Source organism: Amphiura filiformis, chromosome 15 (genome assembly GCF_039555335.1).
Source record: "Amphiura filiformis chromosome 15, Afil_fr2py, whole genome shotgun sequence".
Classification (NCBI taxonomy): Eukaryota; Metazoa; Echinodermata; class Ophiuroidea; order Amphilepidida; family Amphiuridae; genus Amphiura; species Amphiura filiformis.
Genome location: NC_092642.1, coordinates 51119543 through 51143808, shown reverse-complemented (window position 1 = coordinate 51143808; position 24266 = coordinate 51119543). Strand labels below are relative to the sequence as shown.

General features: G+C 38.5%; 1 protein-coding gene across 2 annotated transcripts in view; it reads left to right on the top strand.

Annotated features, from left to right (window-relative positions):
* LOC140171815 (phosphatidylinositol 3,4,5-trisphosphate 3-phosphatase and dual-specificity protein phosphatase PTEN-like) overlaps positions 1–24266 on the top strand; it is a 39893-nt gene that overhangs the window by 11474 nt on the left and 4153 nt on the right. For both annotated transcript variants that reach the window (XM_072195146.1, XM_072195145.1), the window contains exons 2-6: positions 10836–10920; positions 15411–15455; positions 16363–16537; positions 20967–21074; positions 22356–22559. In XM_072195146.1, coding sequence (XP_072051247.1) covers positions 10836–10920; positions 15411–15455; positions 16363–16537; positions 20967–21074; positions 22356–22559 — 617 coding nt within the window. The remainder of the gene's footprint in view (positions 1–10835; positions 10921–15410; positions 15456–16362; positions 16538–20966; positions 21075–22355; positions 22560–24266) is intronic.

Below are 24266 nucleotides of genomic sequence, written 5' to 3'. Positions count from 1 at the left end.
AATAATTCTCAAATAGTACTATGAGGTGTAAAAATGGCAGGAATCTGGATGTTTGCATAATGATAATACAGGTTGTTTGTCTGCTGTCCACTGTCATTATGCCTTGCCGTTTGAGGCGAGCGATCGCTCTCTCTAGCCACCGCTAGGCCAAACTCAATTTCTAGTGCGTGATTTTCCACATTCCATATAGGCACTACATGTAAATATTCCTCGCTGCGAATCACCCAAAATTGAATCCAATTTACATTAAAGTTTCAGCATTTTCAATGTATTCGATTTATCGTAATAAATTAGCATTTTTCAGGCTAGCTAACTGAATCAATGAATCACAAATTCACAATAATACAAGATATCTAATGTAAGATTTCGGTCTTGCTTCATTAACTCTAGGAAACTTTTTTTATTTTTATGCCTCCACCGCGAGGCATACTGTTTTTGCAATGTCCGTCCTTCCGTGCTTCCGTCCGGATGCGATATCTCGGACATGGATGGGCGGATTGACTTCAGATTTTCAGGATAGGTGGGTCATGGTCAAAAACTCTGGCTACTTTTTTTTGGGTGAGTTTCAAGGTCATATACTGAGGTAAAAGGTCATTTGAGGTCAGAGGGCCCATTTTCCTTATTGACCTCTTTTCTCAGAGACTGGGGGTCGCACGTTCCTCAAACTTGGTGGGTGGGTGCATCTTGACCCCAGACAGAACAAGTTTATATTGGTTAGTGGGTCAAGGTCTCCTGAGGTCATGCAGGGGTCATCTGAGGTCAAATTAGCAAAAATAGTCATATGGCCATGAAACTTGGTAGGTAGTCAACATTTAAAGCCAAATTTTTGGAAGGTCATTTTGGGGTCATTTGGGGTCACCCAGGGGTCATCTGAGGTCAAATTAGTAAAAACTGTCCTATGGGCATGAAATTTGGTGGGTACAGTCAATATTCAGAGCCAAATTTTTGGAAGGTCATTTCGGGGTCATCTGAGGTCATCCAGGGGTCATCTGAGGTCAAATTAGTAAAAACTGTCATATGGGCATGAAACTTGGTGGGTGCAGTCAACATTTAGAACCAATTTTGGAAGGTCATTTTGGGGTCACCAGGGGTCATCTGAGGTCAAATTAGTAAAAACTATCATATGGGCATGAAACTTGGTGGGTACAGTTAACATTTAGAGCCAAATTTTTGGAAGGTCATTTTGGGGTCACCAGGGTCATCTGATTCTGAGGTCAAATTAGTATAATTACTATATGGGCATGAAACTTGGTGGGTACAGTCAACATTTAGAGCCAAAGTTTTGGGCGGTCATTTTGGGGTCACCCAGGAGTCATTGAAAGGTTGTTTTGGGGTCATCCAGGCGTCATTTAAGGTCAAATTCAGTCTCCTCTTTTAGGCTTGAAGCTTTGTATCAACTTGTGAATTCCACATCACTCCCTTTGGTGGAGGCATCACGTTCGACGCTGTGCGTCGAAAACCGCGACATCCGAGAACCGCGGTCCATCTAGTTAAAAATTTGAATTCAAAAACAAAAATATGCGTAAGTATTGAGGCTGGTATTTTCGGATAATTTTGTGCCCGGGTACCCGACGAAAATATTTTTTTTGTGCCAATTTTGATGCATAAATCCTGTTTTTTCTCTTATTTTGAAGTTGCCATCTCGCATTTTTGGTCAAAAAATTGGTTTTTTTCTCTAAGCCTGAAAATTGGCTGTTAATCATAGAGGAGTATGGAAAGAAAGAACCAAAGAATTGAAGATAAAGTTTTACCCTCACTGGGTCACAGGCCCGTACGCAGGGGGGGGGGGTGCGACCACACCTCCCCAAATTTGCAAAAGTATACAAAAAGTCCCAAAATTTAGGGTTTTGTACCATTTTTTGGTCAAAAAAGGTCCAAATTTTTGGGGAAAAGTCCACTTTTCACAAAATTGCCCCCCCTTTGGAAAAAAGTCCACTTTTTCAAAATCAGCACCCCCAAAAAAAATCCTGCGTACGGGCCTGCTGGGTCAATAGAAAGAAAAGTCAAACCAATGATCCAAGCTATCAGCCAAGGAACCCAGTTATCTGTAAGAGAGTTCAATGGTTGAACATCCCTCCGGTCACTGATACAGTATGAAAACTGATACATGAATGGCACTGTGCTCTCACCAGAGTGGGTTAAGTAGTTCCCATTCATTGGTATATATACAATGTAGAGCCATTAATCATAATTCAGTTAGAAGTAAGTGCGATTCTGTGAATGCTTGTGGTTGCTGACACCATTGACTTGCCAAATATTTCAATTGAAGCGTAAATGTGATATTAATGCAAGCGTCAATTTGAAGCTTGAACCTACCCACCTCAAGCCTCGGCATACATGTATTATCGACCTTATTTCGATGTCAATGATTGAGGTCAACCAAAGATACTAAAAATAATTGATTTTTTAGGATCTTTGGGTCAATCGAAGTATGACCGCATCAAAGTATTCACCTCCTCATTGGCATCAAATCGAGTCTCGAGGTGGGTATAGGTTCAAGCTTCAAATTGACACTTGCATTAACATTGATGATGAAAGTGGTGGTGTTGGACACAGACACAGAACACTGAGAACAGGTACATGACCAGAATGTGTACAGTGGTCGCTGGCCCGTCTAATGAGCTTACAAAGACCAATTTACCATTCCAACCATTTGGAAAGATTGGCAGAAGAACTTCCTTTTTGCACAAGTGGAACCCTGCAAATTGTGTATTACTTTGTAAACCATTGGCCATTCATATACATACTTCCAAGAGTGTTAAATACCAGAAAACAGTACTACCTGTATGCAGGTAGGGGGGGGGGGCAAATTAACTAATTTTGTGCAAAATTGGAAATTTTTGTAATTTTGTTGAATTTCTTAAGAGTGTTTTTTAGTCGATTCATTGCATACATGTGTATACAGGAAATGTGCACATCACTGATTCTAAACATACCCCCCCCCCTTTTTTTTGCATCCTTGTTCGAGGGTGATTATAGGTACACAACAATACACCACAACCCTCACCCCCTCAAAAAACAAAAACAAACAAACAACACATAAACAAATAACATGTCATTTACAATATTAAATACATGTACTAGTGGACTACATGTATCTATGATCAGAAAAGTTCAACTTTCCTGATACATGTAGATATTCAAAAGAAAAGTATGTCAACTTGAATGTGGTCAATGACCCTTATCCAACTACTGCAATAATGGGGAGGGCAAGACCAAGTTTCAAATTATGTAAATTGATCCATGTTTACCTTGGATTGGTTTTAATATAAGTAGAAATTTTCTTCAATTTTTGTCATAATTGGATGACGGAAACTTCCTGTTGTGATGATCTGTCTGATACCACTTAAACACATTAAAGCATCAAAGTTGGTATTTCAAGCCCTGTAACAGTTACAGTCGTAGGGTAGCAAAGTTGACTAACCTACTGACAGGTGAATAAATAGTTTGTGTCTTGCATTCCTGGTCTGAAGCCTGGCAGGGTGATACCATTTAGGCCTCCCCTCTCATTTAATATAGAATTTTGTATTGGCCAGTGAGACAAGTATAGAGAGAAAGTGATCGTGATTAGGCCAAAAAAAAAAAGGTTTGTCTCAAGCTCACGAAAGCGGTTTGAAAACAAATGCTAAATGCAATTTTTTTTTTTTTTTTTTTTTGAATTCGGACTTGGTATTTTTATGGTATTTTGAGGAAAAAAGTGTGATTTTTGCTGAATTTTTCTGGAATTTCATTTCTTTTTCTTCAAATTGCACGATTTTACAAACGCGCGCGCAAGCTTTGAGACAAACCTTTTTTTTTTTTGGCCTTAGTAAAGATTCGCTGGCATCTTGCTAGAGTTTGGTACTCTGGTAGTAGAATTGGGCTATTCTAGTTGAAACCCATACATTTGTACACCCCCTATGAAAAACATACATGACCTTAATCTCCCACACAGAGGGTGTTTAGATTTCAAATGGAATCTCCTCTTCAGGTAACCCATTTGAAAGTCACTGAAATTCACCGTGACTTCTTGTGTGAAGGATAGTAATGTCTTCCATAGGGGTGATTGGATTTCAACTGGAATAACCAGCTATTATAGACCAGGTATCTGTTAGTGCACTACTTAGATCCACACTTACGTTTTCCCCTTAATTTGTTTAAAACTTTATTAAATCAGTACCCCTAAGTTTCCCTATCTCTTCCATTTGAAATAAATGGAGTTGCTACATGTATGTGATAATGTGACGTCTAAGTTGCGAGCTTGTTAGCACTCGTGTTAGCGCTACTGAAAAGCAATGTGTCAGTGGAGGCTCAGGCTAGTGTACTACTGGCTATTGTATTTGGGATTTTGCAGTAACTCTAACTATATGTAGAAATGTAGAACCACAGACCCTGGAAGAAGACTACTTTTCTAGGGTCTCTGCTACCTACAACTATTTACATCACAATCTTAACATTCCTGCAAGTGTTAATTTAGTACGGTGCTGGAACTTGTGGAAGATACCAAACTGGCTTGAGTAATCCACAGTACACTGTAGAAAAGAGCATTATGTTTTACGGTAACAAATTGTATAATTAGAGATTGTTACATGTAGCTGGAACCAGAAGAATGCTGTCATTGGATACCTGACACATGGACAGAAAAGAATAGCAAGCTTCAGGCAACCAATGGTCAGAGTAACAATATGGGAGGCAGGTTGATGTCTGGTGGGACAATGCCCTGAAGTTCTCATAATGCCAAACTTGAAACAAAATGTTTACATGACAGCATCACGGTGTACATTGTGACATCTTGGCACGAGAGCGAGTGCCGATTTTGATGTTTTCTAAGAATGCGACACCAGTAAAATGCCCTGAGTGAAATGTCTGAAGTTCTCTGGAGTACTGGAGTACCTATATCTAGAGAATTAGTGGAGTAATATGATCTGTGATAGTAGTAGTATAGGTTGACTACCCTGGTACATGGTGTTATGTACGGGGGATGAGGCAAGAATGTAGGTTGCGTTGTGGGTGGGTTGCTACCAGTATCACTAGGATCCACAACATCCTCATCTATCTGGGCTCAGTTCTATAACCCCAATATATTTGCACATTCATTGAATGACCTTTGAAAATTTGGGTACAAAAACTCATACTCTGCAACATGAGGTCAAATTTTGCACTCTGATTGTTTAATTGAGGTTATTGAACTATGCAATTGAGGTGAGGCTATTGTGGTCCATAGTGTATGTAGATTGTGGATATTGTAGTCCGACAGGATAGGAACCCCTTTGTAGTTTATTGCAGCATTTTAAACTTGTTACGCATTCTGCAGGACGTACAAAATGTAGGAAAGGACAGGACGTAGGAAAGGACAGGAACATGGTTCCTAGAAAAGATTGAGATGTGGCAGGAAATGAATTGGGATGACTTATAAAATGTACCGGTAATAAATTGTCTCCAAAAATTTTAGTTCCCAGGAAGGTGAAAGTTATGCATTGGCCTGCTATTCGACGTATCAATCCACAATCATGTTATTTTTTAAAACATTTAAAATTAGGCTCACCTTTTAAATATATTTTAATATGAACAACAGATTTACCATGAATCTCATGTTGATAAGTTCACATTATTTTATATCATCAGCCTGTCGCTATATTTTTATATTGCCTTTAATTTTTTGCAATTTTGAGAACAAAGAACAAAATGTGGTTCAAGCATGCATCAGTTAGTACGTAATCACCAGTGTTCGAAATTTTGGTTGTCCATTCGCCCGGGACAACCAAAACATGCAGCGGACAACCGAAAATAATGCTCTAGTTGTCCGGCGGACAACCGAAGATCGACAGCCAAAGTCACTTTTTCAGCATGTTAGTTTGCTCAAACCTGACACAACTGATGAATTGTTAAATATTTAAGAGTAATTGTTCATAAATTGACTACACTCACTCCACCGTGACTTTATTGGTCATATGTAGTTGTTTCAGATTGTGGCAGCTTATGGACAACCAAAAACTTTGGTGGACAACCAGAAATTACAACCTGGTTGTCCGTGGGACAACCCCTTGTATTTTCTTAATTCGGACACTGGTAATCACCCTAATTATTTCGGATTATTCCCTTTCATTTGTATCATTATCATTTTTTCTTGTGAAAAGATTGGTGAATAAATATGTTTAAATGCATGCTTGAACCATTTTTTGTACTTTGTTCTCAAAATTACAAAAAATGACTTAGGCAAAAAGCATAGCAGGCTGACGATATATTTTTTGAAAGCTGTGAAAAAATGTCATACTCTTAGAGTTAGGACTAGTGGACATTATCAGGTAACTTGACAGTGATTGGTAGTATGTCATAATGCACCATTCCGGCATCAAAATGTTATCTAAAAGTTCATCTACATGTTTGTAAATTACCACACTGGAAGTTACTGAATAGCACAGACTATAGATACAAGTACCACTGAGTACTGGGAATTAAACCAATGAGCAGTATGAAATGTCCGAAATACATCTACAAGTTATTGAGGCTACAGTTTGCAACAAGGTACCTTCGCACATGTCAATATGTGCACCCTGTCTACTGTTCTATGAATGATGTACTGTGATACGTTGCATTGGCAGTGACTTAGCCAAGGGAGTGGGGGAGGGGCAGTTTCCCTCCTGTGAGAAGTCTTGCCCTTCTATTTTTTGTCCACCTTGTGGCATGCTGGCTGCCCTGATATTTAAAATGTTTAGGCCTTTTTAGCCCATTTTGGACCATTTTTGTCTAAGTTATGGGCAGCATCCGGAAATAGGATGTGCCAGCCACTTGTGATGTCGGCCATTCAATTACCATAACCACGCAGGAATAAGCCCACCTTCGGCTATAAGCCCACCCCCTATTTTTGTGGGAAACATTCAAACATTCTGGGAACAAGGGTGCACTCAGGTATAAGCCCAGTTGTAAGTTCTAATTACCGTATTAATTCCAATAAGCGCCCAGGGCGCTTAACAAAGTTATTTTGGGTGGGCGCTTATTTTTTACCTCGTTTACCCAATTTTTTCGTAAGGGGCATTTATTAGAGACAAATTTACCTATGTTTAAAAGGGTCTAGTAGCTTTTCTGATGCAGAAAATGTATCGCAAGTTTACGCAGGACTTGTAGTCCTGCAGCTATTTCACTGTATCGACATATATCTGTCACTTCAACATTAATGGTACCCTTTAGCAAATTGAAAATGCCCTGGGTGGGCGCTTATTGGGGCATGGGCGCTTATTGGAATGAATATGGTAGTTCTTAAATCTAATGAATGCTTTTCTCTCACATTTAAGAACAAATATAAAAGAATATCAGTTGATAATTAACATTCCATACTTACAAAAAAACATTGACATAGATGATAGAAATTACTAAGTTTTGAAGTGAAATCTGCCAGGGGGACTTATACCTGAGTGGTAATACGGTATATTGTTCTGAGAAAAAAAAAAAAAAGGCATTTTGGTTACCTTTGTACTTTTGAATCCCTAAGCAATGTTACTGAAACAAGAAATCAAGTTTCAAGGGGCTAAATTATGCATAATGGTTTTGGTGTTCCAAAAGAAAGCATTTCATTTAAAGATAAACAGTAACAGGTAGATCTTTGTCTTAGTTATGAAGCATGCATTGGTATTTTAGGTAGGTGGACATGATATGGGCATAGTAGACCATAGTTAGTAGACAAAGATGTGGTCACTTAGCCTCATCTTTCCTCACATCCATTACAAGCTAGGGTTGCCACAATATTTCAGACTGGTCATAGGTGTGTCCAGCACCTCATCAAGGTGGCGGCAGGAGGCACTCAAGTAGCCCAACGCTGGACACTTTTACGGTGGGCCTTTTAAAAGTAGCCTAGTTGGGTGGATAAGGTACTGTGTGGAAACACTGCCACCATACAGAGATACACTGATGATTGTCAGTGTGAGTTCAAGTAGCCCAATGCTGGACAATTTTACTGTGGGTCTTTTAAAAGTAGTCCAATTGGGTGGATAAGGTACTGTGTGGCAACACTGCCATCATACAGAGATAACACTGATGGTTGTCAGTGTGAGTTAATTGGTACCAGGCCATTACTCACTAGGATGACCCTCACTGTGACCTTGGCCTTAGCTGCCCTCAGATGGACCCTCTTGTGCTTCCTATCTATGTATAGCAGTACATATTATTGGGATGCATTGTCCCTAAAATGTGTCCCAGGTATGAAATATTTGAAAAATAATGGGTGAGGCACTGGTGAGCTCATCCATTATTTCTACATTTTGCTAAACCTTGTTTCATTATTTTTGAAAATGTTATGTACTATTAGTAAAATTAGTTCTTTCTAAAACCTCTATTTCCATAAACTTTTTGCCGTAGTCTGTTCCACAGGATTCCCATTTGAGCTCATTTGATCCTATTTGGTCTTACAACCAAATCAGTTCCAAATTCACTACAAATCAGTTTGTTCAGATATTTCAGATCCCAATCATGTAGCTACATGTAGGGCCTATATAAGTTCCTCAAGCAGTCCTGGCAAGCAGTTCAATTCCTTCAGACCCCTAGACTATCTACTCAGACTATGATGGCTCAAGGAAGATTATCCACAAATAGGCCTCAAAATAAGCCTCAATTTCTGAGGGCCATTCGGGCCCTTGACCTGAAATTTTTTGTGGATTTCACAACTTTTTGCAGTCCCAAATATTATAATCAACTTCAAGCTACATGTATAGAAGTGTGTACTCCAGGCCTTGAAATAAGCCAGAATTTCTGAGAGCCATTCGGGCCCTTGCTCTTTAAATATTTTGGGGGCCCTCACAAAAAATTTTAGGCCATGGGCCCACAGACTCACTTTATTATGAGCCTGACCAACTTTGAATATCCAAACTGTTCCACCCTTTTTGGGAGGCAGGCTTGTCAATGGCCTTTTGCGATTCCAGATAAACCAAGAAACAAATAGGTCCTACACCTCTGACTACCAGACCTCATTTTGTTGCAATCCCTTGTGAAAAATCAATTGTGTAGAGTGTATACCGGGCGGGGGCACTTAACACAAATGACCATTCGAGTATGTTCTCCTGGAAAGACCCACCTTTTTTGTCCGAAAGACCCCCTAAATTTGATCAAAAGAGAACTCCAAAAGATTTTGATAATTTCGGTTCTAAAAGACTCCTAAATTGCTCATTCCTCACATTTTCAAGCAACTTTCAACCAGTAAGCCAAGACAGACCCTTAATTTTGACTGTGTGCAGCTCCAAAAGACACCCGTTTACTTGTTCACAGCTCCAAAAGACCCCCTTTTACCAGTATGCCGTCAGCTCCCAAAGACTCACCACCTCAAAACTCACCACCTCACCACCTCAGAAATGTATGAAGTGCAGACGACTCTTTTAGAATTGACAGTTGAGGCCACCTGAGCAATCACACTTACGTCAGAAGCTCTGCACATTACCTGAAATCATATGTCAGAGATATATGATTTGATTTGGGAATAGAAAGGATAGAATCCTGGGACAGTGGAAATATTACAAAGGCAAAATATGCTTGTTCTTTGACCTATAGAAAATCTTTTATGACTTTCATATTAAAAAGTGACCACTCTGGAGAATTGGAAATGAAAAATGTAATTAAGCATGACTCTGGGATGATCATATCCCCCAGTGGAATTCTAAGGGAGAGAAGGAAAATGTCACGGATACTGAAAATTTTGATTAAACTCACTAGGATCCACTACATGCTCATCTATCAGGGCACAGTTCTTTTACCCCAGTATATTTGCACGTTGAATGACCTTTGAAAATATGAGTACAAAAATTCATACACTGCAACTTGAGGTCAAACTTTGCACTATGATAGTTTAATTGAGGTTATTGAACTATGCCATTGGGATGAGGCCATTGTGGTCCATAGTGACTGTGCTTCCTGTATTGTGTGAAGGCTTGCAATCAGATCTGTCTAGTTGAAGTCCACAGATATACTGTGATGTATGGTGAAGATTTGATGTGACTGATTAGTGATTGGGTGCTGAGGAAAATGTGAAAGTAATACATTTGTAGGTTCAATATTTGAATATTTGTAATGATGATCATATCATAATGCCCACATAGACAACCATGACTTGTTAAAAGAATATCTTGGTTCCAAAATTCAACAATAACCTGAGAAAAGTTGCATGATCAATGTCTTTATTATCCAGATTTTGTTGACCCTGACCCTGAAGTGGTCATCAATGTTAAGTTCGATTCAGACTCCACATCGCAGCGCGATGCAATGCTGTGATGCTTTTGAAACATCATGTGATACAATTAAAATGTATATTTTGATTTCATCGCTCGATGCTGCAATGTTTTAAATGCATGTTAGGTCTGTATCTCCTTCTATGGTCATTCTGCCTACCTTGATTATCCTGCAGCCAATTACAAGCGTGCACGACCGCGATATCGCAGCACGATGCGAAGAAAGTTGAACAAAGTTCAGCTCTCATCGCAGATGAAATTTCCACCGCGCGATGAGAATCTTCACTGCCGAGCTCGGAAAAACCTGGCTCAGATTTCAGTTTTAAAAGCATCGCAGCATTGTATCGCGCTGTGATGTGGATTCTGAATGGGACTTTACTCTCTTCATTGTTGTTATCTTTTCTTTAATGTCATCATTGTCCTTGTCTTCATCATCATTGCCATCATTTTCCTCATTATCACCATCCTCACACTAGCTACCACAGAAATCATAATGAAATGGAATTATGTAATGTAAATTAAGTAGATCAAGTGAACATTGAAGAGGACTATTTCCAACGCATTTTGTTTGGAGGCATTACATAGATCTCTGTCTTAATTTAAAAGACAAAAAAACAACCAATTTTCCTTAACTCTTGTACCCCTCAGATATTTATCCTAATATTATTGCAATGGGTTTTCCAGCAGAGAAGCTTGAAGGAGTGTACAGAAACAATGTAGAAACAGTTGTAAGGTAAGTTCCTGTTTGGTTTGATTTCAAAACCTGAATGGAAAAGTCTTAAGCTTTACAAGGAAGACATAAGATTCTTGTTACTGTACTGACTCGAGTATAGTCCACCCGCTTTTGGGTGAACATTTTTCAAAATTGGGGGTGGGACTATACTTAAATTTTATTTATTTTTTATTTTTTAATTTCTGAAATTTTTCGAAAATGTAGGACTTTACTCGAAGGTGGGACTATACTCGCGTCAGTACGGTATATACAATATATATTATTATGCCATATTTTGCTACAAGTATCCTGAAAGTAAGGTCTATGCTCTGTGTATTTTTAACTCTAGTGCATCGTAAGACCTGATATTTACTCAAGTGTGATAAATTGATTCAAAATATGTATTTTTAACTTCCTGTTACCTTCCAATATATAACCAAATAGCCACATATAAGTTACCGTTCCCACCGACATTGCTTTGAAGAGTTGCTTCATTGTTTGTTTTTTTAGTTTTAAGTATAACTTTTGATTTTAAATTATGATGATAAATAGGTTTTAAAATTAAGCAATATGAACCATTTTGTGTTGTATTCTGTACCTCAGAACCCTCAAATAAAAAATAGGAAGTACTTCATTTTCCAAGAATGAGACAAAAAAAGATTACACATGCTAGCAATGCCAATTTTGTTTTGCAATGACACACACCCATCCCAACACACACCCCTACTTGTAAATGCCTACAAAGGAGAACCTCATTCTGATTTAATCCTACAATGTATCTAACCGAGGAGACACACACCCATTTTCAATCGACACACTGTGGACGTACCCCACACACACCCGACACAACAACTTCCTATCAAACCATGTCCCATCCTGAACCCCCCAAAGGTAAACCAAAAATATATTATTTTAAAATATCATTTAGGTCCAACAGAAGAAACCAAACAAATTTGCTATCAGCAACCTTTTTGTATCAGTTCCCTTTGGACTGTGCGTGATTATTTTGTAGGAACCACACCCCCCAAATAATGATCTCTTCCTTCCATCATTATTTCTTGTACTAATTATGTGATCCTTGGGACAAGGAAATATTCAGAACAATGTTTTCTTGTGAAATTTCCATGTTTGCTTTACTATCCAGAATAAATAAAAATCAATTAGCACATGAGCCAAATCGGTGCACCCAAACTGAGATGCAAGCTTAAAGGCCCTGCAAGCTTAAAGGCCCATTCAGTGATTTGCTCATCCGGACGTCGGACGATCATAAAAATCATCAAAATTCAGATGTTGGTACCTTTGTCATTGTCATTAATGTGCTAACGAAGCCTACCAGTGCTTCAGCTGAAAGCCGTGTATTTTTCCAGAATAAGGCATTTTACATGAATCTGTATTATATACTAACAGTATAACTGCATGTATTTAAATGGGGCTTCAACTTCATCAATACTGCTGTGTTCTTTGTTTTTTGCCAAATTTTTCATTTCAAAAATACCAAATGACAATTTGAATGACTTATCCTTCACTTTTAAGTAATTTATAAACAATTTGAATTTTTTTATGCTTTTTCTGGGATCACTGAATGGGACTTTAACTGTAACACCCATAAATACCACAAATTACCACGATGAAAGCCACTGCGCATATTAAAAACACTTAACAATTTCTTTTTGTAGTGTCAACCATGAATGATCCTAGCATTTAGCTTTAGGTCCAGGGACACTCCAAACCCCCAAAAAAACCACCAAAACATAACCTTAAAATTTTTTTTTTCACTTTCGGGTCCCAATTACCTGCCCGAAAAATGTGTTGGGTACCCAGGTACAAAATTACCAAAAAAATCCCTCCCTGCCTTAATATTTACTACATCTACTTCACAAATTGTAGTACAAAACCTACAGAATATTGACATGAGTAGATGCATGCACGTATTTTTTTTTTTTGGGGGGGCTTTGGGGGCGCCAGCCCCCCGGGGTCAAAGCAGGGGCGGCGGAAGAAGAAGGCGTCAATAAGAGGGGCGGAAGAAGAAGGGCGGCAAAAAGAATTAGTAAAGAAAAATGGGGCGGAAAATTTGAAAAAAATTGTACTATACATCAAAATGTGTTGCTTTTGGGGTGCTAGCGCCTATAAAACCTTTTTTTTTTTTTTTTGCTCTTCACTTTTTCAAACGACGGTAAAAAAATTTGGGGCAACCTTTTCGGGCTGTTGAGGAAGGGGTGGCAAAATTGAATTTTTTTCAGCCCCCCGGGGTAGGGGCGGCCATGGTACGCCACTGAGATGGTTTTCACCTGGAGCAGGTGACTTTGCCCCTTGCATTAATGTGTGATTTGGATAGACATGAATTGGATATCTGCCAGGTGAATATAAGTGAAAAGGTCAGGTAGGAGAGAGGGGAGGGGAGGTCCCACTATCTGTGATCGCTTGTGTACTTCAGGGTTGTAGCTACACCATTTGGGTGTAACTGGCCACAGACCTGTCTGTGGTTCTAGACTAGAGGTATACAGGTTACGGATGGTTAATTATAAGGGGCATGCTGGGGTTCAGAGGAAGTATGGACAAGAAGGCAAGTGTTTCCATCCCATAGCATTTGGGATGCAGAGAGATGATTAGTGTGTAGTCTTGATTCAAGCTGGTATCCACGCGAAGCCACATGCCATAGTATTACTGCTTTGTGCTGTCCACAAGCTATGACATTGCAGTAATGGCCTTCCATAGGCGTGGGTCCTAGATATGGTCTTGATGAACCTACAAAATGTATAACATTTCTGTGAATCCGGTCAATCTTTGCAGGGGAGCGAAATACCAAGTATAGAAAATATTTAGATGTCGATAGCTAAATGTGACTATTTATGAGTAGACATTCTAATTTTGTACCGCGGTAACAAAGCTCATGTGTTCGTCAGTTTGTTGTATGTGTATGCCCAATCCATGTATTGCCTATTTAAATGAACTACAACTTCAACAAGACGGTCGGATGCGGGGGGACTCGGCGCAGTGTGGTTCAGTGGGGAAAACTGATAGTGCCAATCGGGGAGATCAGTTCATCCTTCACCGCTCGACCCCCTCGCTGCTCATCCCCCTTGCTGTTCATTCCGCATTGATCGCGAGTAGTCTTTGATTATATAGAGTGCGGAGATCCCATAGTATAAGAGACTGTCTTTTGAACAAGACTAGGTGATGTGTGGAAAGGTCAACTGGTGGGCATCACTGGGAAATTAAGATGGGAAAAAATCGGTGACGTCATCTCAAAATATGCAAATTGGTGACGTCATCTAATGAATATGCAAATCGGTGATGTCATCTCTTGAATCTAAAGTGCTTCCTATGGGGATGGTGGACAATGAAAGGACATATGTGTATTAATGAAAGTGCAATCAGTGTTTCATTTGAGGGAATTATGAGATGAATGATCAGAAAGTATATGTTTTGTGTAACACATCTTGAAAGTTTGGAACATGCTCATATCTTTTGCTAGCGACAACAATTATTGTGTGCATGCAAGAAAACGGAATTCATAAACCATGCCTACTAACATTGTCCATATTTGCTTGATTGGAAGAGAAATTGCTGATATGTCAATCAGAAGTCGCTGACATGCCTTAGCGTGGAATTGCCAGTGGCCATGCCAGGAATTTTTATCTGGAAGGCATTGGAGGATGGGAAATGTACATTTCTGGGGGGGAAAATCTACAAATTTGGCAAAAAATTGCCCCCAAAAGTGGAAAATTTCATAATTTTGGGTTTTTACTGGGGGGGGGGGCAAGAGTTCCCATGCTCACCCCTCAGCGGCGCCATTGGAAATCGCAGCTAGTTGACTTCGAAGGCAACTTTCTAGCAACATTGCCAGCCATGGCTGAAAATGATCAATAGCCATTTTTTAACACTAGCTATACCTGATATACGGCTATTAAAATCTAGCATTCTAGAGGTAACAGTGCCAAACTTGGGTCACATTGCTAAAAATAATTATAGAAATTTAGGAAAATGTAAGTAAAATGAGAAATGTGTTCTAAATACATGTATTAAATGATAAATGTTCTCAGATAAAATGTTGGAATATGTGGGTCTGAATTGATCGATTGAAATTTGCTGCAGTGCAAAACGAAATATGAAATCTTTGTGTGATGACTATCTGAAAATACTTTGGTTCTAATGTTTAGTTAGTTTGACAACTGCATGTGTGGTCAATGTGACATGAAAAGACCTATTTGAGCAGGAAGTGCAATACTATCAGGCAAAGTTAGACTGTTTCAAGACTTGCAAGTGTGTTCTGTTTTGATTTCTTTTATTCAAAAGAGTGCTTGAAATAAACGATAAACGGAATTTATATAGCGCCCTAGCATAAGTATGAACAAATATTCTTTTGCATCTGGCTAATCGCATAATCTGTGGGCTAATGATGATGTAGCAAAACATTGATCAAGAGTAAATGGACAGGATTTAAACTTTATCCAGGTATACTTTTCTATTGAGACATAATTTTCTTCTTTTGTTTTCTACATTTTGTACAGATTTTTAACAGAGAGACATGGAGAACATTACAAAGTTTATAATTTGTAAGTATGGTTAGACAATGCCACTTTTATATCTAATTTCCTGAAAATTAATGGATTTTGATCAAAATTGATAAGTCCAGGCTACAGGAAAGGTGCCTGGGAATGCGGGGAAATTTGAGTTTTTGAGGTTATATCCACAGCAACTGAAGGGAGTATCCCATTATGCTTTGCGGTACCATAATAGAACTGAATGTGCTATAGAAAATGTACACAAAATCCCTCACTTGTTTAAATCAGGGAAGCTTAGACTTTTGTTTGCAAAAATATGACCCCTAAAGTATTGTGAAACTATCCATAGCTCTTAATAATAAAGCGGCTCTTGTTTATATTTTGTATACATTTGCTATGGGGCCGTGCAGATATACTGCAATGCATGATGGGATACTCCTTTCATCTGCTGTGGGTTATATCTAGGCTATGTAGACTATGTCCTGTAAAATAAATACTATATTTGACCCTAAAGTGTCCTCTTTTGCACCCTTTTGCACCCACTTGCATAATTTGCATTAATTACCTGTTTAGGGCCATTTACCAGTGTGCAGCCTTCCCCAGCCAAGTTGCAGCTGGGGAAAACTGCACGCTGGTTTTTAGGTATGGGCCCTTTAGCATAATACAGGGGTGTGATTTATCAGGATTTTTCCAGATTTCAGGATTTTTTGTGACCACAATTTCTGCAATTTTATTGATTTTCAGCCCGATTTTGTGTGTTTTAGCCCAATTTTATGCTATTTTTCAGGATTTTTTTATTACTTTCAGGATTTTTCCTGAAAAGCTAATCACACCCCTAATAATAAGAGACAAACAGTAAATACAATCCAGTCATTTGCGTACATTCTTCCCGCTTTTTACGGGTTGGTCAGGAAATTGGAAAGAAATGTTTATTTTGATATATTGTGTGTTTTAACAGGTGTGCAGAAAGGAACTATGACCCTTCTAGGTTTAATAATCGCGTAGCCCAGTATGCTTTTGAGGACCACAATCCTCCCAAAATTGAACTGATACGACCATTTTGTGAGGACTTGGATGAGTGGCTAGGACAGGATGAGAAAAATATAGCTGCTATACATTGCAAAGCTGGAAAGGTAAGGATGGCTATAATTTGGTTCACCTCAAGTTCGGTAGTGACGTACGTGCATATTTCGCCCGCCGCAGTATGGAATCGCGCACGGCCGTGAACTGAGTGTACACGGCCGTGAACTGAGTGTACACGCCCGCATTCAGGTGCGACTTGCCGGCACGTTTGCGGCGCATCCACCCCCGCGTTCAGGTGCGACTTGCTGGCACATTTGCGGCGCATACACGCCCGCGTTCAGGTGCGACTTGTCGGCACGTTTGCGGCGCATCCACGCAAAAGCGTTGACGTCGCTACCAAACTCGAGGTGAACCAAATTATAGATACAGTTGAAACTTAACATAAAGTTTCTAAAGGTAAAGTGCCATAGATTTTGTAAAGTTATCGGACCCTGTCCCTATTATTACTAAATTAAGGGTGCCGAGAACTTTCCAAAATCTATGACACTTTACTTTTAGAAACACCTTCCAAAAGGACAAAAAAGGACAATGTTAAGATGTAAAGGTCATACATGCACATACATCAGTCATTCATTAGTATTGCAATGCTGATGACAGAGTATGGTTACTCTCAAATTAATCTGACAAAAATGTGCGTGTTGATGAATAGTTGTAAACTTTAGTTTGATGCCTATCATAATACTACCGACAGTCCCATATAAATCTCTACATTCTCAGTCTCAGATAAGCGCACTGTTTTGGAAGTAAAAATGGTAATATTTTGCAACTTGAGTGGACCTAACCAAATGCTACTTACACGGGCATCTCGAATACAGACACATTAAACCGACCTGCTGTTTTGTCAGGGATTTAGTTAACGCTTAAATCACCTTCTATTCTACACACATTGTTTTATTGAGAATCACTTGATTCTCAATATATTTGCTATGCAAGTTTTGGGGTAAAAATTAACAGGCAAACCTCTTAGCCAAAGAAGTTATTTAATCTGTTGTTGTATCACCAATATAATTTTCAGAGAGAGGTTATGGAAAAGACCTTGATTTTATTTTAATAGAGAAATTGAGATTGCAAATTTACAAAAAATGAAGGAGGGAAAATTCAAGAATTTTGTTAAGAAAGTCTATGGACTGATGATTGATTATTGAGTGATTGACAATCATTTGATGTAGGCCTAGGCATGACATGTATGTGTGATATATTGCATTTGGTATATTTTGTTCGAACTTTAAAAGCATTACTTTATGACGTCAGTGAGGAAATGTGACAGTATAATATTATTTGATATTTGGACATCACCTTCCATCCAATCTCATCCACTCTCTACTTGTATATCTTGTGCAAATATGACTACCAGTAGACTCTTTTCCCAGTCTGCATTGAATAGCAAAGTAAACTAAATGATAAATGCGTAACATTGTGCATTAATTGGATGAGAGTTGAAACTTGCATCTTGGGTCAAGTCTACTATCTGTTACACTGTGCAATGGACTACCCTAGATTTTGGTACCTTGTAAAAATGTATAGTACAACAGTTGAGATTGGCCAGGGGAGTACAAAGTTCCTGCAGCATCATCAGTTCATGATCAAAGGTGACTTGTTATGGTGCGTATTTGAACTGATTATTTTAGTTTGATTGTTGGGAATGGTTGGGGAAATTGAGAATATTAATACTTTTCCTGACCAATAACTTCCTGTAGAAAATAATCCCCCTCGTACCTTAGGGTTGATTGCCAACCATCACTATGGATCACAATAGCCTCATCCCAATGGCATACTCCGATAACCTCAATTAAACAATCAGTGTGCAAAATTTGACCTCAAGTTGTAGAGTATGAGATTTTGTACCCAAATTTTCAAAGATCATTCAATGAATGTACAAATGTATTGGGGTTAAAGAACTGTGCCCCTGATAGATGAGCATGTTGTGGGTCCTAGTGCATGCTATTTGGTCCCTAGTTCTTATCAGTGACAACTTTGACAATGCCAGTTGATGCCCAGTACACAAACCAGAAGAATATTTTTTCTGTTAATTTATTTGTCTCCTTTTCCAATCATATTTTCAATTCCAATAACCCTTGGTATTTTATTTTGATGAAAAGAGTAATTTGTGCACAGTATTAACTTGGATTGATATACACTTATTTCAATGTTTCCTCAACAACTTCACTATAATTATGTGATGCGATCAAGCAAAATCAGTCGGCACTCAGAAATATTAAATTTTCTGTTTCATATAGCATTTACAAAGCTGGATTTTGTAGCAAACCCCAATGAAATTGAACAACCAGTTCCAAAGATATGAGCAATCAAAGAGTTTTCAAAACAAAATGAAACAAAAGGAAATAGTTCCTTGTTTGGCTATATCTCAAAATCAATATCTCAAAATCAATATTTCCGAGTTCGGACAAATTTTGCTTATCGTACGCATCACATTATATATAAACAAGGGGGCATACACAGATGCATGCACACACACACCTTCATGTGGGGACAATTATTGGCTAACTGGGACCAAAACACAGAAATATCAGGTTTGAACAGTTTTGTATCTTTTGTGTCCCTTGCAAAATGTCACTATTGAATGGAGTATATCGAGGGCTCAGTGCAACAAAGTCTTATCTCCATCCCCTGCGTAATGTTGTATATGAGCCTTTGTTGCACTGAGCCCTCAATGAGGTTTTCCCACCCAGCAAACATACATGTTAGGAACAAGATACATGGCATTTGCATCTATTACTGATAATCAGGGTTGTTGATAAAAAATCGGATTTTTTTTATTTAAATCGATTTTTTTAATTCCAAGAACTGCTATACCCCATAATAAGTTCAAAAGAGACCAGTGGAATGCTAGACATATGCACAATACTATCAGGTATTTACAAAAATTCAAAACGTGTTTTTACATGTGAAAATTTCAAAGAAAAAATGTGGCAAAAATCAGGAGGAAACCTGTTGAATTCGGCACCTTGGAGATGAATTTTTAACAAAAGATAAAGTGACATCATAAAGGTATTTTAATTGTATCCAAAGGTTGTAGAAACATCAGGAATGATGTAAAACAGTGAAATTAAGAAAGAAATTAAGTTATATTTATCAAAAATGGTAAAAAATGAAAAAAGTTGATTTAAATCAGTGATTTTTATAAAAAAATCAAGTGATTTAAATCGTGATTTAAATCACTGATTTAAATCGACGTGATTTAAATCAAACAACCCTGCATAATAGAAACTGAAAGCAGTACGTACATCATATAAATGTGCAAAATCAGGGAAATAATACGACATTTTCAATGGTCAATATTGACTGTATATGCATTGATCATAAGCGGTACAATTTTTGTACGTGCAAGATGGGTGGTGATTGGGCTATTCCAGTTGAAATCCATACACTCTGTATGGCAGACATGACTTTAATCTTCCACACAGGAGGTGTAGATGTTAAATGGAGTCACCCATTCAGGTAACCCCATTTGAAATCACACTCCCTGTGTGGAAGACATGACCTTAATCTTCCACATAGGGAGTGTGAATTTTAAATGGGAGTACCTGAACGAGTGACTCTATTTGAAATCTACACCCCTTGTGTGGGAGATTAAGGTCATATCTTCCGTAGGGGGGTGTATGGATTCCAACTAGAACAACCCATTGTGATTGGTATTTGAAAGGAAACAATGGCTTCAATTGCTTCTGTTGATACGTTGTATTCAGGGTTCCCACCGACTATAGAAACTTGCAGAATCTTATGGCAAAGTCATGAATATTTTATTATGTCATCGAAGTTCAGAGAGAAGTCATGGAAAAGTTGGGGGTTTTTTTTGAGAAAATTAATACTTTATGTATGGATGTATGGTATTTCCACCAAAAATCTGGGAAAGTGATAATCAGGGAATTTGAGTGGTCCAAGAGGGCAAATATTTTGGCATACATGTTTATCATTCAATAGACATGAATAACAGCATTTCATATATTGGTTATAACCAAATAATATAATTTTGTATTGTTCAGTTTTCATAAACATTGTATATATAGCCGTATTATTCAGCTCTTAATCAGCACTGACGATCAGTGTGTCAGCCTATTCGTGTTGCATTGTAAACTGTGCTGATCGAGTATGCGAAAGAGACGGTACTTACGTGTTACAACACAATGTACATCTCCTCGTGCGCTAACTGTGTGGTGCGCATTGGCAGTGGTGTGCCGCATTATATGGTCTTAGTCGCCTGACTTAATTTATTTATTTATCATGTGTACTGAATGATAAATTTGTTACCCCATGTATTTTGGAAGTTTTTTTGCAAATTTCCATTATGCTGTGCACTTTCTTCCTTTTGTACATTGATAAAAAGTACTGTTGGCTACTACCATGGTTATAAAAACAACTTTTAACAAATATGGTAAACAAGAGTCTGTCTCGCAAAATGTGTGGTAAACCTTGGGCATCAGTTACTTAATCTGTTGATTGAATTTGACCTAATTACAGGGTAGAACAGGTGTAATGATATGTGCTTACATGCTACATCAAAGGAGATATGAGACAGCAAGGGCAGCAATGGAATACTATGCGTCGGCAAGGACAACAAATGGCAAGGTAAGTCTCCACGTTTATCTTATTTGTGTGTATCTTCAGCCCCAGGCACTCGCAAGGGTTTCCCCCAAATTAACCAAATTAGCCCACAATGTCTACATCTGGTATTTCAAGTACGCTACAAGATTCTTATTGCAGAGATGTCACTTCCTGATTTATCAGAAACTCCTGATTTTTGCCATTTTCAGCCAAAAATTCAGGATTAGTTTCTTGCAATGAATGAGTGGCTTCTCTTCGCAACTTCCTGATTTTTTTCAACTAGCAAGTGGCATCTGTTATTGGCGCCACCTGTACAGGTACATTGTCGCCAAGGTACCTGACTAGTGCACAGAGAGTACCAACTCGGTACCACTGCTGCTACTGCACAGGACCCACCAGCAGTGGTACTAGTGGTGATATGGCCGCCATTTTTTCCTTCAGATTTTGAAGTCATTTAGTAGACTTGCTTACCAGTCGTTTTCATTATCCTAACTACAGTTTGCACATTGAAAAGTGAACTTCGAACGACGTCGTGATGCGAAAAATTCTTGCCGTACCTTTTTTATTCATTTTTCAGCCGGGACGGTTACGTTTGCGGCCACGCATCGGTATAGGGATGACCGGTTCTTGTGTATATTAGAATTCTGTAGCCAGAAGTCAGTGTTTCTAGTTCATATTTCGTAATTTTAGCGTTTTTTATCGTTCTAAAATTGACCTTGAATAAACGCCCCCCTTGGGAAATTGTAACGCCCGAGGCGTTTATTTGACTAAATACGGTATGTATTCAGTTTTAATGCAGTTTCGGCACAGTGTTGATCAAAGTAGAATGACACCCCACACATTGTGTTTAAATGCACATGTTTTAAAAGGCTTCCAAGGTTCTTCAGCGGTCTGCCAATTTGGCACTGTTTATAGTGTAAACACACAAGTGAGGTTCTGATTGGCTGATTAAATCACGTCATCATCACATCGGCACCTCATTCGCCAATCAAGCTGCATAGCATCACATGACCCAGGAGTGATGTGTTCTTTTTACGCGATAATCAGGAAGAGCAGTCAGACACCGCCGCAGAGGGACCTTGCTAAATATTATAGTTGTTGTGAATATCTCTGGGTGCAGATGCTTTCCACAACTCCGTATTTGTTGCTATCCTTAGGATCTGGTCCACCTTACCAAGTGTTACCTGTTTCCACCCAAATTGTTTCTATTTGGCCTCTTGTTCTCACAGTCTAGTAATAAATAGGTATGATTGTGTATTTTTTGTGTGTAAACACTAATTTGATTCTGTGTCTGTTCCAATCTAGGGTGTCACAATTCCATCACAGAAGAGGTACATAGAATATTACGGGTACCTTGTATACCAAGAATTAGAATATAAACCTACCACATTACTTCTAGAAAAGGTGCTGTTGGAGACGATACCAATGATCAGTAATGGGGTATGCACACCATACTTTATTGTGTTCCAGCAAAAAGTCAAAATCTTCACATCGCCAACAACGTCAGAGGTAGGTGGATGATGTCAAAGGTCATTTGAGTCGGCTAGCTTTAAGAAAGAACAGGTTACCAACCCAAAGTGTTACAATTAAACAAGACAACAAATAAACACAAATCCTGACCAGCACACAACTTGAATAAACAAAAGCAAGTGAATGGGATGGGATTCGAATCCACAGTCATCTGATCACTAGACGGAAAACCTTGACTGCCTACATATTACCCTGCAGTTTTAAACACCGTTTATCAGTGGTTGCTGGTGGCCTTATGATGAGGGCCTCTAGGAAGGTTGTGGATTCCAATCCAACACAACCCACCGGCACATTCGCTGGCTTTTTTCCAAATTGGGTTGTGTGCTGGTCAGGGTTTGTGTTTATTTGTTATCTTGTTTAACTGCAACACTTTGGGGTGGTAAACTGTTCTTTCTTTCTTTCAGTTTCCTCTTGTAGCAAGCAACCATTCCTCATTGTGTTTATATGTTCGCAGGCAGGATGCGTTGCCCTACTTTTACCTACTTTTATCATAGCTAGTTTTGACACTCTAATTTGACACGAGTGATCAGGGCAACATGCCCCAGTTCCAATTGTTACTGTTAGTCTGTCAATCAGTCAGCTTTTATCATAGCAGTTTCAGAGCATTGTAATTTCAAACTGTTTGGAAGCAGTCAAGTTAGCTGATAGATTAGGAGCTGCACTTAAGGTAACTCAATCCCTAGCTCAGTAAATAAGGCATTGAACTATGATGATACAAGTGCAAGCCCATGCAGTCATGTTTTTTGTTTACTCTCATAGAAAAATTGAGCTGAATAGGTTGTATTTGTTTCTGGATATCCAGGAACTTAGTGCTGATGATTGTCCAAAATTTTACTTTGATGAAACTTTATTTTAGCATTTCTTATTTACATTTAGTAGCTTGTAATGGGTTATGCCATTTGAGATCCAACTCCTCCAGTGTGGACGATTAGACTTCTATAAATCCATTTGCACCATATGTGATGCGATCAGGCAAAATCAGTCAGAACTCAGAAATATTATATTTTCAGTTTTAGGATAGTAAAAAGCATTTACAAAACTGGATTTTGCCGAAAACCCCCATTGAAATTGAACAACCGGTTCCAAAGATATGAGCAATTAAATAGTTTCCAAAACAACAGGAAATATTTCCTTTGTTTGGCTTTATCTCAAAATCAATATTTCCAAGTTCCAACTGATTTTGCTTGATCGCATCATATATGATCAATCCAGCTGGAATATTCTGCATGTTTTGTGTTACCTTCCAGCTGAAAATTGGGAAATAATAAAATTTTATGGGTAGATCACAAATGGTTAAATCTCTTTTATTGAATTATAAAATCTTCCTCAAGCGGTGTGTGAATTTTAAATGTAATACATTATACAAGTACTACATGGTTAGAGGGAAATAGGCGAACTATTTTCCGAGGTAGGACCGTAAACAGTTGCCCTATTTCCCTGATATAAACAATGAAGTATTTGTTTTATTACACCGAACTTGGGCTATGGGGGTGAGGTTGTTATGTAGATCGGGAAAACTATCATATGGTAAAATAGATTGTGTCATTTGCGATTGACCAATGAAGTGGCATGATTTGCTCATGAATATTTATGAGTGTAATAATAGTTATTACATATACCTCAAGCATCAAGTGGATGGATAAGCTGCATGTCACAAGGTTTTATATTAAACTTGTTTCATGGATA